Below are 15,475 nucleotides of genomic sequence, written 5' to 3' on the forward strand. Positions count from 1 at the left end.
GTGTGTGTGTGTGTGTGTGTGTGTGTGTGTGTGTGTGTGTGTGTGTGTGTGTGTGTGTGTGTGTGTGTGTGTGTGTGTGTGTGTGTGTGTGTGTGTGTGTGTGTGTGTGTGTGTGTGCGTACCTGAGATGAATGGTGATGATTATGGTCTTGAGGTCACGGAAAAACAAATCAGATTGATATTCCACATCAAATCAAATCCAATCAAATCAAAGTTTATTTGTCACGTGTGCCGAATACAACAGGTAGACCTTACAGTGAAATGCTTACTTCCAGATTTCTATTTGAGATTTTATTAGAATCCCCACTGGTCTTACTGGTGTCCGACACATAATGAAAAAGACATTACAGACAAAAGACTTTCCAATTGACATACATTTAAAAACATTAACATCTAGTGTGTACATCTATCAGTTACACATTCATGTCAGTACAAACACACAACAAGTAGGTCACATGGGGGAGAGGCGTTGTGCTGTGAGGTGTTGCTTTATTTGTTTTTTGAAACCAGGACGGCTGTTCAGTTGAGCTATATAAGATGGAAGGGAGTTCCATACAATCACGGTTCTGTATAATACTGTACATTTCCTTGAATTTGTTCTGGACATGGGGACTGTGAAAAGACCCTGGTGGCATGTCTGGTGCAGAAAGTGTGTATTTGTATTTGTATTTATTATGGATCCACATGATTCATTATGAAATGTAGTGGAGGTTTAGGGTTTAGGGAATGATTTGTCCCAAATACAATGCTTTTAGCTTTGTAAATATTTAGGACTAACTTATTCCTTGCTACCCATTCTGAAAGTAACTGCAGCTCTTTGTTAAGGGCTGCAGTCATTTCAGTCGCTGTAGAAGCTGACCTGCATAGTGTTGAGTCTTCCGCATACATAGACACACTGGCCTTACTCATGTCGTTAGTAAAGATTGAAAAAAGCAAGGAGCCTAAACAGCTAACCTGGGGACTTCCTGCTTCAAAGCCGTGTGTAAGTTGACTATGCAAACAATTTGGAATTTCCAACACATTAATGTTTCTTATAAAAACATGAAGCGATGCAGTGTCTTTCCTCAACTCTTAGCCAAAAGAGACCGGCATGCATAGCCTTCTGGGCAAGCTGCAGCTTAACTAGGTCCTTCTTTGCTGCACTTGACCATATGACTGGACAATAATCAAGGTAAGATAAAACTAGAGCCTGCAGACCAGCTCAAGAGGTGCAGCCTTCAAGTTGTCTCATTATGAACAAACAAGAGGAAGTCAATTATCTAAAAATAATTTCCCTTTTTGTCCAGTTTTAAAGCATAGGAGTTGACATGATGTCACTACGTTCTGCAAGTATACGTTACACATTCAGGAAACGACATGCTATGCTCTCCCTGTGTCTCCGTTTATTTATCTGCAGGAGATCTATCCTCCCAACTGTTGTCTCCCTCTCTTTCACTCCCTTCTGAACCCCCCCTCCTTATTTCCTCCCTCTGTGTCACTCCTCCAGTGGTTATTCATTCCTTTTTCAGCACAGCAGTCTTTCCAGATCCCTTGTTTTTGCTGTTGTCACCATAGAAATAAAACAAACTCATACTAGTTGTGTGGTTGTCACATTGTGGCATTGCCTACGTGTCGTTCTGCTTCTCGCTCTTCCAGGTGGCATAGGATCTTCACAGATGTTAGGGCATAACAGTATGGAGGGAGTTGTGTACAGCTATATAAGGCCCTGCATAATCATATGAAACCAATCCACACATAAAAAGTGAGAACAGTGTGTCACACAAACACTATGGCAAATGTTGATTACACACACACAAGAACATATAGTTTTACTGTCCTCCTGGTCTTCCCTATAGATTAGTCTCTGGAGAGAGGTTCTGTGTCTCTGGATGACATCACATGTTTTGTTTTTCAACTACTAGTAATGAAATCAAATTAAATTGTATTGGTCACATAAACGTGTTTAGCAGATGTTATTGCGGGTGTAGCGAAATGCTTGTGCTTCTAGCTCTGACAGTGCAGTAATATCTAACAAGTAATATCTAACAGTTTCACAACATATACCCAGAATACATGTAAATCTAAGTAAGGAATGGATTAGGAATATATATACATATACAGTATGAGATGAGTAATGCAAGATACGGAAACATTATTAAAGTGGCTAGTGTTCCATTTCCTTAAAGTGGCCAGTGATTCTTAGTCTATGTCTATTGGCAGCAGCCTCTGGAGATGGCTGTTAAACAGTCAGTGGTGTAGTGTAGAATACAATACAGTATATACATACAGTAGGAAATGGGTGATGCAATATGTAAACACAATTTAAAAGTGACTAAGATACCATAGAATAGTGTGGAGTGCAGTTTATACATATGAGATATGTGCCAAATCAGACACATATCATAAATACAAAGTGTGGAGGAATGTACACACACCCACATGTGCATGCATGCACAAATGCAGACACACAGAGGCATAGGCAGGGCCATGGACACTGACATGTTCAGTATCAGCTCATATAAATACACACACATTTCACACACATTCTCCCTTTTAAATCAACCTATATGCAATCATCTGAGTTGAGGGCGAGCGATACTTCTCTTTAATTATATTCTCATTCTCTCTCATCGGCACTGCCTATGCAACATGACCAAACTAACACGTCCTCCATGTTTGCAATAGTATATCCTAGGAGTATGGGGGAAAAGCACTATCACAGCAGTGAGATAGATGTCTACCCCACCTGATCCTGCATCAAACCACCTTATGACTTCCTGTCCATCCTGCATTCTCAATCTGATCAATACCCCAATGTGTGGGGTGTGTCTTGATAACAAACACTCCATATGCAATTAATGCATATAGTGCCTGTTCTATGTGATGCCAATTGTAGCCTCATCATAACTTTGAAAAACAACTCATTGCACAAATGCTACTAGGCCATAACCAAGGTTGACCCCTCCTGCCACGTGTGAGAGTTCGTATTTTTCCATAAAGTTATGCAATCCCTCCCCCCTCTGGCCATAGATTTATATTGCAGCCAATGAAGAAATGAGTGTCTATGTTAAACAATCGCAATCTAACTCTGTGTTGCCGGAGGCATTTTGTAGCTCACTTTAAACGTAGTTATACTGAACAAAAATATAAACGCAACATTCAACAATTTCAATAATATTACTGAGCTACACTTCATATAAGGAAATCAGTCAATTGAAATAAATTAATTAGGCCCTAATCTATGGATTTCACATGACTGAGAATACAGATATGTATCTGTTGGTCACAGATACCTTGAAAAAGGTAGGGGCGTGGATCAGAAAACCAGTCAGTTTCTGGTGTGACCACCATTTGCCTCATGCAGCGCGACACATGTCTGTTGCATAGAGTTGATCAGGCTGCTGCTTGTGGCCTGTGGAATGTTGTCCCACACATCTTCAATGGCTGTGCGAAGTTGCTGGATATTGGCGGGAACTGGAACACGATGTCGATACACGTCAATCCAGAGCATCAATGCTCAATGGGTGACATGTCTGGTGAGTACGCAGGCCATGGAAGAACTGGGACATTTTCAGATTCCAGGAATTGTGTACAGATCTTTGCGACATGGGGCTGTGCATTATCATGCTGAAACATGAGGTGGTGGCGGCGGATGAATGGCACGACAATGGGCCTTAGGATTTCGTCACAGTATCTCTGTGCATTGAAATTGCCATTGAGAAAATGCAGTTGTATTCGTTGTCCGTAGCTTATGCCTGCCCATACCATAACCTCACCACCACCACGGGGTACTCTGTTCACAACATTGACATCGGCAAACCACTCACACACATGACGCCACACACACTATCTTCCATCTGCCAGGTACAGTTGAAATCGGGATTCATCTGTGAAGAATACACTCCTCCAGCATGCCAGTGGCCATTGAAGGTGAGCATTTGCACACCGAATTCAGTTCTGATGCAAAACTGCAATCAGGTCAAGACCCTGGTGAGGACATGAAAAATGTCCTCACCAGTGAAAAATGCTCACTAAAAGGGATGTAAACAAATTTGTGCACCAAATTGAGAAATACACTTTGTGTGTATGGAACATTTATGGGATATTTTATTTCAGCTCATGAAACATGTTGCTTTTATATATATATCCTCCAGGATGTGGCTAGCTTTTTATGTGTTCTCTAAGGAAATTTTAATGATAATGATGAGTAATTATTAGCAATCATAGCACATAGTATAACACAGTGTGTGAACATGGAGTACATTTAATGAGAGAAAAACAGAACAAAGAAACTACTGCAAATATTTCCCCATAGCTCAAAGCCCAGAATGCAGACAACCTCTTCCCAATGTAAGGATTGGTTTACCAGGGATCTTTTTACACAAATTAAAGATTTTCAATATAAGTACTTTCATGTCAACTTCCAAACACTGATACATGCACATAAATTCCTTCCTTGAACATCTTATGATAAATAGACAACTGGAGGTCAACAGTAGTAGCAGCAGAAGGTCGATAAGGTACACGCACACACACACACACACACACACAATCATATAATACTACCACATCCCTATGCTTTGTGCAATGTGATAATACATGTATAGACTGTCACTCACTATATACGCAAGCATGTAACTTTACATCCACACTAGCACATTCACAAATGTATTGAAACGGTTTATGCCAATAGAGTACAATACAATATATATAAGACTACTGTTGCATTAAGATAGAACCTTCAAAAGAAAAGAAATACTGCATATAAAAACAAGAGAATATCAGTAATTATAAGCAAGAGCCAAGGAAAGGTCCGTTTCGGTCACATTCTAATCATCCTTAGTCAATATTATTATTCACATGACAAACCCAAAAATGTATTGAATTTTAAAGTAAACTACTGGTTAATAATTTAATAAAGTTAATATAACATTTGAATTTTAAGAGTTATTTATTTTGTAGGTAAAAGGCTGTTTGGGGATATCAGTGAGTAGGATTAAAGCAGCGAGCTGCTTGGTAAGGATCAGGTGGCAGACAACTACAGACAGCTGTACAGGGCTGTGTCAGGTATATGGTTGCAACATTTCTGAAAATTCCCATGTTTTCCAAAAATACTGGTTGGAGGATATCATATTTGTTGCTTGTTTCCTCCTGATTATGTCCAACCGGGATTTCTGGACTACCTGGAAATGTTGGGAAAGTTACCAGAATTTTGCAACCCTTGCAAGTATGAGGGCCAGGCAGGCTGGTCAGACAGCATAGTGTTTGTTAAGGCGCTGTAGGGCGTCGGCCACGATGTCTAGTTCATGTCTCAGATCCTCCACCATGCTGTTGATACTGGATGTGTCCTTCAGCACGTCCACACTGTGGGTGTACGGGTTGTACCTCACTGTAAACGGACGCTTGATGGTTTTGGCAAACTCCCTGTGTGCATAAGAACAGATGATGACGAAAACATAACACAGCCAAGGTTTGGAAAGGTAAAAGAATAGTTTATTAGCCCACTAACAGTTTATCTGCCCACAGAACAACCAGGAATGTAAGGTCACAATTGACCTACCTCATCTTGACTTTGGCCTCTTCAAAGCTCTCTGACACAAAGTAGACGTCTTGGAATGTAGTGATAATGCACTCCTGCTTGCAGGTGACCTTGGGGTCAAAGGGCATGATCTTTGCATTGTCGGAGAGTGCATGCTGTATGAGGGAAAAAAGTATCTTAGGATTTTTCCTTTGCATCAGATGGTGTTTTTACACTTTAAATGGTGTTTGAATATTAAAATTAATATTAAATACTTTTACCTTCAGCTCACTGATAGAGGAGAGAAGTCCTGCGCCGTAGGCTCTCATCTTTCCCTCCTGTTTACACAGGCCAAACTCTACTGTGAAAAAGTAACACTGCAAAACAAAAACACAGAAAGAAAACAACGTTTAAATATATCAGTTAGACAAGAAAAATATATCAGTTCAATTCAAGCACAGTGTTTGGATATTGTTATAATGGAAACAGCACTTACGGTGGCCAGCGTCTGGACAGACTCTTCTGAGGCCCCCAGAGAAGCTAGACCTATCTCCTGGGAGAACTGGGCAAAACTAGGCTCTGCCAGCAGAGGGACATGACCCAACAGCTCATGACATGTGTCTCTGTAATGCACACATAAACACACACATACATACAGTATGTTGATTGTTAAGCCAATGGGCAGACATGTGCAACTTTGTGACAGTGTAACCAAGTGTTCTTCCATTAGATTTTTGAAACAATCAACCCCACCTATCCACATCAAGGGGACAGTAGTGGGGAAGGTGGAAAGTTTTAAGTTCCTCGGCATACACATCATTGACAAACGGAAATGGTCTACCCACACAAACAGTGTGGTGAAGAAAGCGCAACAGCGCCTTTTCAACCTCAGGAGGCTTAAAAAATGTGGCTTGTCACCAAGCACACTCCAAAGCGTTTACAGATGCACAATTGAGAGCATTCTGTCAGGCTGTATCACTGCCTGGTACAGCAACTGCACCGCCCACAACAGCAGAGCTCTCCAGAGGCTGGTGCGGTCTGCACAACGCATCACCAGGGGCAAACTACCTGCCCTCCAGGACACCTACGGCACCCAATGTCACAGGAAGGCTTAAAAGATCATCAAGGAAAACAACCACCCGAGCCACTGCCTGTTTACCCCGCTAGCATCCAGAAGGTGAGGTCAGTACAGGTGCAACAAAGCTGGGACTGAGAGACTGAAAAACAGCTTTTATCTCAAGGCCATCAGTCTGTTAAACAGCCATCAGAGAGGTTGCTGCCTACATAGACTTGAAATCATTGGCCACTTTAATAAATGGAACGCCAATCACATTAATAATACCACTTGAATAATGTTTACATATCTTGCATTACTCTTCTCATATGTACAGATGGAGTCGGAAGTTTACATACACCTTAGCCAAATAAATTTCAACTCAGTTTTTCACAATTCCTGACATTTAATCCAAGTAAATATTCCCTGTTTTAGGTCAGTTAGGATCACCACTTTATTTTAAGAATGTGAAATGTGAGAATAATAATAGAGAGAATTATTTATTTCAACTTCTATTTCTTTCATCACATTCCCAGTGGGTCAGAAGTTTACATACACTCAATTAGTAGTTGGATAGCATAGACTTTAAATTGTTTAACTTGGATCAAACTTTTTGGGTAGCCTTCCACAAGCCACAATAAGTTGGGTGAATTTTGGCCCATTCCTCTTGACAGAGCTGGTGTAACTGAGTCAGGTTAGTAGGCCTCCTTGCTCGCATACGCTTTTTCACTTCGGCCCACGCAATGTCTATATGATTGAAGTCAGGGCTTTGTGATGGCCACTCCAATACCTTGACTTTGTTGTCCTTAAGCCATTTTGCCACAACTTTGGATGTATGCTTGGGGTCATTGCTTCAATATATCCATATCATTTTCCTCCCTCATGAAGCCATCTATTTTGTGAAGTGCACCAGCCCCTCCTGCAGCAAAGCACCCCCACAACATGATGCTGCCATCCCCGTGCGTTACGGATGGGATGGTGTTCTTCGGCTTGCAAGCCTTCCCCCTTTTCCTCCAAACACAACGATGATCATTATGGCCAAACAGTTCTATTTTTGTTTCATCAGACCAGAGGACATTTCTCCATTAAGTACGATCTTTGTCCACACGTGCAGTTGCAAATCGTAGTCGGGCTTTTTTATGGCGGTTTCGGAGCAGTGGCTTCTTTTTGACCAGTGGCCTTTCAGGTTATGTCGATATAGAACTTGTTTTACTGTGGATATAGATACTTTTGTATCTGTTTCCTCCAGCATCTTCACAAGGTCCTTTGCTGTTGTTCTGGGATTGATTTGCACTTTTCGCACCAAAGTATATTCATCTCTAGGAGACAGAACGTGTCTCCTTCCTGAGCGGTATGATGGCTGCGTGGTCCCATGGTGTTTATACTTGTGTGATATTGTTTGTACAGATGAACATGGTACCTTCAGGCGTTTGGAAATTGCTCCAAAGTATGAACCAGACTTTTGGAGGTCTACAGTGAGAAGGTCTTGGCTGATTTCTTTTGATTTTCCCATGATGTCAAGCAAAGAGGCACTGAGCTTGAAGGTAGGCCTTTAAATACATCCACAGGTACACCTCCAATTGACACAAATTATGTCAATTAGCCTATCAGAAGCTTCTAAAGCCATGACATAATTTTCTGGAATTTTACAAGCTGTTTAAAGGCACAGTCAATTTAGTGTATGTAAACTTCTGACCCACTGGAATTGTGATACAGTGAATTATAAGTGAAATAATCTGTCTGTAAACAATTGTTGGAAAAATGACTTGTGTCATGCATGAAGTAGATGTCCTAACTGACTTGCCGAAACTATAGTTTGTTAAAAAGAAATTTGTGGAGTGGTTGAAAAACGAGTTTCGATGACTCCAACCTAAGTGTATGTAAACTTCCGTCTTTAACTGTATATACTGTATTCTATACGATATATTGCGTCTTAGCCTATGCCACTCTGTCATTGCTCATCCATATATTTATATATTATTATTCCATTCCATTCCTTATTCCATTCGGTATTTGTTGTGAAATTGTTAGATATTACTTGTTAGACATTGCTGCACTGCCAGAACTAGAAACACAAGCATTTTGCAACACTCACAATAACATCTGCTAACCATGTGTATGTGACCAATAAAATGTTATTTGATTTGAATGATTATGTATGCAGAAGCACCTTTGAGTACCTATCTCATGCTGGACTGTAGCTGTGGAAAATGCCCTTTTGAGTTGCAATCAGCCGGAAGAGTTAAGTTTGCTTAGGGGTGTGACAGGCCAGGCTTGTTCAATCAAATACAGGCTTTTTGTATCGAATGATACTCTATGTTCCTCTATGATGGTTTTTGGTATGGTGTCGTACTGCTATGTTTACAGTATGTGACTATGAACATCACACTGATATACTCAACATCAGATGGATTTATGTTCAACAATGAAAGTAAATTAACATTTGCCTAGACTAACTTCTCCTTATTAATGTAACATGTGTCAAGGGATACTTACGGCTCAGGTGTGTAGAGCGGGTCAGAGCTGTGGCGAACATACTGAGTGCAGTGGAAAACCCGGAAAGCCAAACCTGCCAGAAAGTCTCGTGGGGAGAGGTAACCTGCCACGGGCCGAATGATAAAGCCTGTGCGCTCTGATGAAACACACACATACGTTTTTCTCAAGTAAAAGGCCACGACACATTCAGCAACATCTAATTTGATACCCCTAAATCCACACTTTTCATTATACAATAGCCTTCATTATGCTGATAAGCATCAGACTGAATGAGACTGTGTGGTGTCATGTACAGCGGCAGACTCTGCCTGTCTCACCTCTGAGGAAGTGTGACACATCTTCCAGCTGGGGGATGTTGTCCTCCCTGCAGTCACAGTGCTTGGAGAGCAGTGGCAGGTTCTTCAGGTACTCCCGGCAAGCATGGGTTGGATACAGCTTATTTAGCTCCCGATAAACCACACCCCAGGTCTTCACCTCCTCCTCTGTGAACTCGATATGCGGAATTGGATCCCCACTAAAAGAGAGGGAGAAAGAGAGAAACAGAAATATAATATAATGAAAAATGTGTTGTTCTGCCCCTGAACAAGTAAGTTAACCCACTGTTCCTAGGCCGTCATTGTAAATAAGAATTTGTTCTTAACTGACTTGCCTACTTGAATAAAGGTGACTTTTTTAAAAATACAGTAGAAATGTCTAGCTATACCTGTGTGCATTAGGACATTAAAGTATTAAATACACATAGCATCATAGCTTTCTAAATCAGATCTCACATAGCATAATAATATGACCTACTGTTTGTAGCTCATGGCAAGATCAGCAAAGTGTTTCCTTCTTTTGCGATAGACGTTGTCCTTGAAGCCCTGCAGACAGAAAAGATAAGTAATTGAGGTGTGACAGCAACTCCTGCACTGACTTACTGAGTGGCTATTCCGTAAGTGTGCCGCTTATCACAATAGAAGTATTAGTCTAATCCTCCATCTGCCACTCTAATACAGTCAGTGTAGTTCTAACTGGCTTTGATAGTTATACCATTGTCACAGGTTTGCCTCCTGTCTGAGTCTGAGACATAGAGATCCTATATTATGAATTATTGGATATCTTGTGGCCTATGGTGGTCTAGCGGTCTAAGCCGCTGACCCTGGCACACATGTATACCAGAGTCAGCATGGATTCAAATCAGGCCCACTGCCCTTTGACTCCCTCCGTCTTTCCAACACTATTCTGTCTCTTCAAAAATTACAAAAGGAGTGTGACTGCCACACTCATTAAACATTTTTGTTTAAAAATAATTATAGGATATCTATGGTCAGACAGGCTTGCAACTAGAATGTAAAGTCATTGACCAGAGCATATTAGAAGGTATGCCTACTGGGTGATCAGCATCCAGGTCTAAGCCGTACATCAAGACACGGTTAGCACACATGTCCAGGTCTGAGATTTTCTTTGGGAACCAGGGAATATCTTCAGTGTCTGAAACAAAAAATAACATGGGATGATCTGGGATGGCCTCTACACTAGATTTTAGTCATGTCTGGGGCTATTTTGGATCCTTGGGACATCCCTACCTCAGTGAAGTTTACATTTAAAATGGTTAAGGTAAGGGTTAGGGTTATGGATAGGTAAGGGATATGATTATGGTTAGGGTAAGGGTAGGGGTTAAGGTTAGGGTGTGGGGTAGGGATGTCCCAAGGATTCCGGATAGCACTGACCCTTCAGTAACCTCGTACAACAATCTGGAAGTCTCTCTTTCGCTACATGCCGAGGTAATTAGTTTGGTAATAGATAATAAGCCTATGTGGCTAGACTTTAGGGACTTAAATTATTTCAAAAGTAGCAGCTGGGCTTACCTTCTTCAGGCAGGCTGGAATTGTCAGGTTGGTCATGGTCCATATCAACTACGTTGGCGGCGTGCTTATGTAGCAGCTCAGTGAGCTCCTTGAGTTGCTCGTGGCCGCTGTCACAGTCAACAAAGATCTCAAATTCTGAGCCGCGCCGCCTCGATTTTCGGGACTCGATGTGAACAAGGTTGACGTGGTTCTCCTGGTGATGATTATAATAACAAGACATTTAAAGTTATGTCATGTATTTGATGTGCATGATAATGTCTCTACCAGTGTTGGGAAAGTTACTCTGAAAAAATAGTTTACAAAGCTACCAATTACTTCACACTGGAGGGAGTTAATTAAGCATCACTAAAGCTACCCTTAAGAAAATATAGTTCTATTAAGTTCCTTAGAAAAATGTGTTAACTACATCCAAACTACTTCTTGATAAATTATCATATCAAAATCTGAAATGTCATAGACTACAAGTTGCAAGAATAGATCACTTTGGAGTCAGATGTTAACAGAATGTGTAATTTAGTCTATTAAACACAAAAACGATGTTTCAAGTGAGAATTAGGCAAGTCCAATGCTGAAAAAGAAAGGAAATGATTGCCTACTTCAGAATGTTTTTATTTTCGCAACAAAAAAGTAGTCTGTTGTCCCGGTACTTAGCTTCACCGCTACATGCCCCCCAAAAAGTTATTAAGTAATGAAAACACTATCAAGATTTGAATTGAGTTGAACTAACACCAAACTACTGCAAACTGTAGTTAAATTACTAGTTGAACTACATGTAGTTCACTACTTCCCAACACTGGTGTCTACCGTCACCCGTTTGGTATGTGATAGCCTACTTCAAAATATTCAACCTTACTTGAAAAAGTTTTAGCGCCTTAACGAGCCCGCCAACTTCATTCTTGAGGGAGAAGGCGATGGCCGTGCGACCCTTTTCTAAAGTGCGACCATTCTCCCAAGATGAACTCTTGTTGTCCTTGTTCTCGTCGATCTTGCTGAAGGTACACTTTTTCATCTGTTGGGAAAGCGAGTGAAAATATTAATGAAAACACACCTCGGAGCTGGCAAGGCCTATTTGTGGAAAGTAAGGATTTGGCAGTGTTTTGGGCTATGATACACCATTTATCAAGGCTGAAAAGGAAGTTAATTGTTTTGGAAAAGCACATCACCTCCGACGACAATTTGTTTGAAAGGGCAAGCTGCGTTTTACATGGACTGATAGGCCTACGGATTTGTTCAATATCCTGTGCTAAGAGCTGTATTTGAACAAGAGTTTGCTAGCCTCACAAAGAAAGGGCAACTAAATCAAACAATGTATTTACACAACCAAAGCCCACCAAAGTGTAAATTAAACCTCCTACTGTGTTCCGGTCGAATTGGATAGATTCTCAAGTTTTCTCTCTGAAACAAATGTAGTTTTTGGGTGTTTTGGGTGTTTTGGGGTGTTTTATTTAACTTTTGTACACCTGTGGCATTTCCATTAGTAATAAATGGGTGTGAGATTACAATTAGTGTATAAAATTTAGTTCAGGCACATTCATCAGATGGACACACTTCCTCTCCCAGACCACCACATGCTTTGAGCACACACACACACACACACACACACACACACACACACACACACACACACACACACACACACACACACACACACACACACACACACACACACACACACACACACACACACACACACACACACACACACACACCTCACTCCCCTTCTTGGCTTCCCCCACGGGAATATAATATTTCCCCCACAGCAACCACACCTGTTGGCATTCTCACACACAATCGCAACATTGTTTCAATAATAATCTTTAACTTTTCTCACAGCTCTGGTATATCAATCTTTTTTGAGGCCTTGCTCACAATTCATTCTGTGGCAGCACAATGGCCAAACAATATACTGTATGTGAGGCTCTTGATCATATCTTTGATCATGACACTGGTAATTTTAAATTTTTTCCTTTATTTTACTAGGCAAGTCAGTTAAGAACAAATTCTTATTTTCAATGACAGCCTAGGAACAGTGGGTTAACTGCCTGTTCAGGGGCAAAATGACAGATTTGTACCTTGTCAGCTCGGGGATTCGAACTTGCAACCTTTCGGTTACTAGTCCAACGCTCTAACCACTAGGCTACCCTGCTACCCTGATAAGGAGGAGAGAGGCCAGGAAATTGACAGTGAAGATACATTAGGAGAAAGTGTCAGAAGTTGAAGTCAACACAGAATATGATCCAGACCAAGAGACAATCAATGTTGAACAATCCAGTGATAAGGAAGAGGGCCCTGCTGAGGTTGTTGTTACATTCCAGTGATGAGGAAGAGGGCCCTGCTGAGGTTGTTGTTACATTCCAGTGATGAGGAAGAGGGCCCTGCTGAGGTTGTTGTTACATTCCGGTCAAATAATGGGAATTTGTTGTGGTCTTCATCTCCACCAGAGAGGAGAGGTCGGCTGAAAATGTTATCAGGATGATCCTAGGGCCAACGAGATATGCCATATCCCGGGTTGATGACATAAAATCCTGTCACTATTTAAAAATGTGAAATGGTTTCAAAACAAATGTCCTTGTTAAACTTTGACACAAAGTAGTCTGTGATAAATAGCACAATATGTTTAATCTGAGTATTTGTTATAGTCAAAATAATCCATACATTATGTTTTTATTACTCAAAAACGAGTTTTCTGAGCTCAGGTCAATGAGGCCTACAGGCCATATATTTAAAAAACCTCTAACACAACATTAGGTGATAATATGTATTATTATGAATTTATAATCAGATATAATGGGGCGGTCATTTTGGACCAGGAACACAGAATTAATTAACATGAAACGAACTCAACAGGAGGGTTAAGAGTAAACAATCACAGTATTCACTGCAGCTGAACGCAAACTGAATACCCCACCTAATCAGGCTACTTCGAGATTTCAGCACTGGACAGCGACTACACTTGGCTGCATTCAAAAGGAACTTTAAAACTGTACTGAAAATAAAGTATAGGGACAAAATAATATCATAATTTAGCCTATAGATTGGAAGCGTTAAACTGTCGATTTTTTTTCCGTAGGCAAAATGTATTTTGGCAATGCTGAGTTGTGTCTGTCTCATTGTAAAGAGATCTGCAGCAGTAATCGCATTTGGTGACAAATGATAGCGCTCTCCAATCCAAATCCAACCCGGGATTATAGATGGCTACTTTCAGCGCAGCAATAAATCCATCAAGGGAACATATCCTGGACGTATTCTCTTATCATCTTTAGGTGTTCAAATGGTTGATTTTGTCGGTTTCATTTTAGTTGATGCCAAATGTCTTTTGGGGCCAGTCTATGTCAATCATCAGAATATTATAAATATTTTTGGAATAGTCTAATTAATCTAAATTAAATGTACATTTATTGACAGGAAATACAATTAAAATCAACATGTTGTACACAAACGTGCACAGTCTTATCAATTACTTGCGTGGTTTCAGTTAATATCTCAATAATATGCCTAAATCAAGATGCAGTGGCTCGTAGTGAACATAGACAAATAACTTATTTTATCTAGTCTGATGTCTTGCGAAGATCTGCGGTGTAAGCGTTCTGAAAAGTTATGACTGCGTGCACCTTTATTTTACTTTACTATAATGTATTTTGCAATGACCTCCTTATTGTATGACGTAGGCTACGCATCTCATTTGTCTCCAGACTTAGGTGGGTTAGGGTTAGGTCACACATAAGGGAGCTAGCTAAACCTAACCAGAGTGGAGGAAAACTCTGATATGAACAGAAAATAAATTAACTAATGAAGTGGAAGGTAAGATTACAGATTGGCGCAACAAAAGTAAATCATTTATGTGTGATAATTGAAGTCGAAAGTAAAATGCATCATGTTTGATGATTCAAGCCTTTGCCAAAAGCTTATTAAATCAAAGACAATTCAACGTAAAATGACTGTTCATTTGTATTGTTCCATGTAAAATAATTTCGTTTAGTTTAGCCAGTTCTTATTTACTTACAATATAAATTTAATTTACCTCATTATTCAGTTGCTTTTCCTCGTAACAAGTGTGCAATGAAGAACTCATAGAGTCGAAAGACCTTCCTCTGCGCGGCCCGTCAATCTTGTTTGAATACATGTCAAAGTCCTTTGATTGATATGTTTTAGTGAGAATAAGTAAGGCAGTCCACTGCTGCTGTATCTGCTATGATATACCTATATACCTCTCACTCAAAGCACAAGGCGCCTCAGTATTTATGAACACTGAGTGGAAGGAGGGGGTGGGGATGGGGTGGGGGGAGGAGTATCACAACTATATGCTTAAATGTAACATGATAATGGTTATACAACTAATCTCACATTAATGTCACACACTGATGATTACAAAATATTCACTTTCACGAAGGGAATCAGTAGACTTTAATAATGAGGTACTGTTGGTGTAGTTGTGACTGCTGGCTAATTGCCATGAGGGAAATGTAAGCCTATCATACAGCCTACACCAACTGCAAAACATCCCAGGTCTAACTAAGGGTTTTCATATCGATGTCATATCATATACTGTACATAAACTGCATTTAAAAAAAACACAATCCC

At 40.4% G+C, this 15,475-nt stretch overlaps 1 protein-coding gene across 1 annotated transcript; it reads right to left on the reverse strand.

Annotated features, from left to right (window-relative positions):
• Positions 1 to 4,210: 4,210 nt before the first annotated feature.
• Positions 4,211 to 15,093, reverse strand: LOC124033100 (tryptophan 5-hydroxylase 1-like). Its single transcript, XM_046345035.1, has 11 exons — positions 14,916 to 15,093; positions 11,748 to 11,903; positions 10,895 to 11,087; positions 10,417 to 10,517; positions 9,840 to 9,907; positions 9,365 to 9,561; positions 9,048 to 9,183; positions 5,994 to 6,120; positions 5,779 to 5,874; positions 5,540 to 5,673; positions 4,211 to 5,403 (listed from the first exon to the last, which is right to left on the reverse strand). Exons 1-11 carry the CDS (start codon positions 15,015 to 15,017, stop codon positions 5,229 to 5,231), a joined length of 1,485 nt encoding a protein of 494 aa, XP_046200991.1. The 5' UTR covers positions 15,018 to 15,093; the 3' UTR covers positions 4,211 to 5,228.
• Positions 15,094 to 15,475: the final 382 nt, after the last annotated feature.

The sequence above is a fragment of the Oncorhynchus gorbuscha genome, linkage group LG04 (assembly GCF_021184085.1).
Source record: "Oncorhynchus gorbuscha isolate QuinsamMale2020 ecotype Even-year linkage group LG04, OgorEven_v1.0, whole genome shotgun sequence".
Lineage (NCBI taxonomy): Eukaryota > Metazoa > Chordata > Actinopteri > Salmoniformes > Salmonidae > Oncorhynchus > Oncorhynchus gorbuscha.

Coding starts and splice junctions, on each gene's coding strand:
- LOC124033100 (XM_046345035.1), bottom strand. CDS start 15,017: ATGTATTCAAACAAGATTGACGGGCCGCGCAGAGGAAGGTCTTTCGAC. Junction 11,088..11,747: donor AGGCGCTAAAACTTTTTCAA/GTAAGGTTGAAT, acceptor AATCATCACCAG/GAGAACCACGTCAACCTTGT. Junction 5,674..5,778: donor CCTCTATCAGTGAGCTGAAG/GTAAAAGTATTT, acceptor TCCCTCATACAG/CATGCACTCTCCGACAATGC.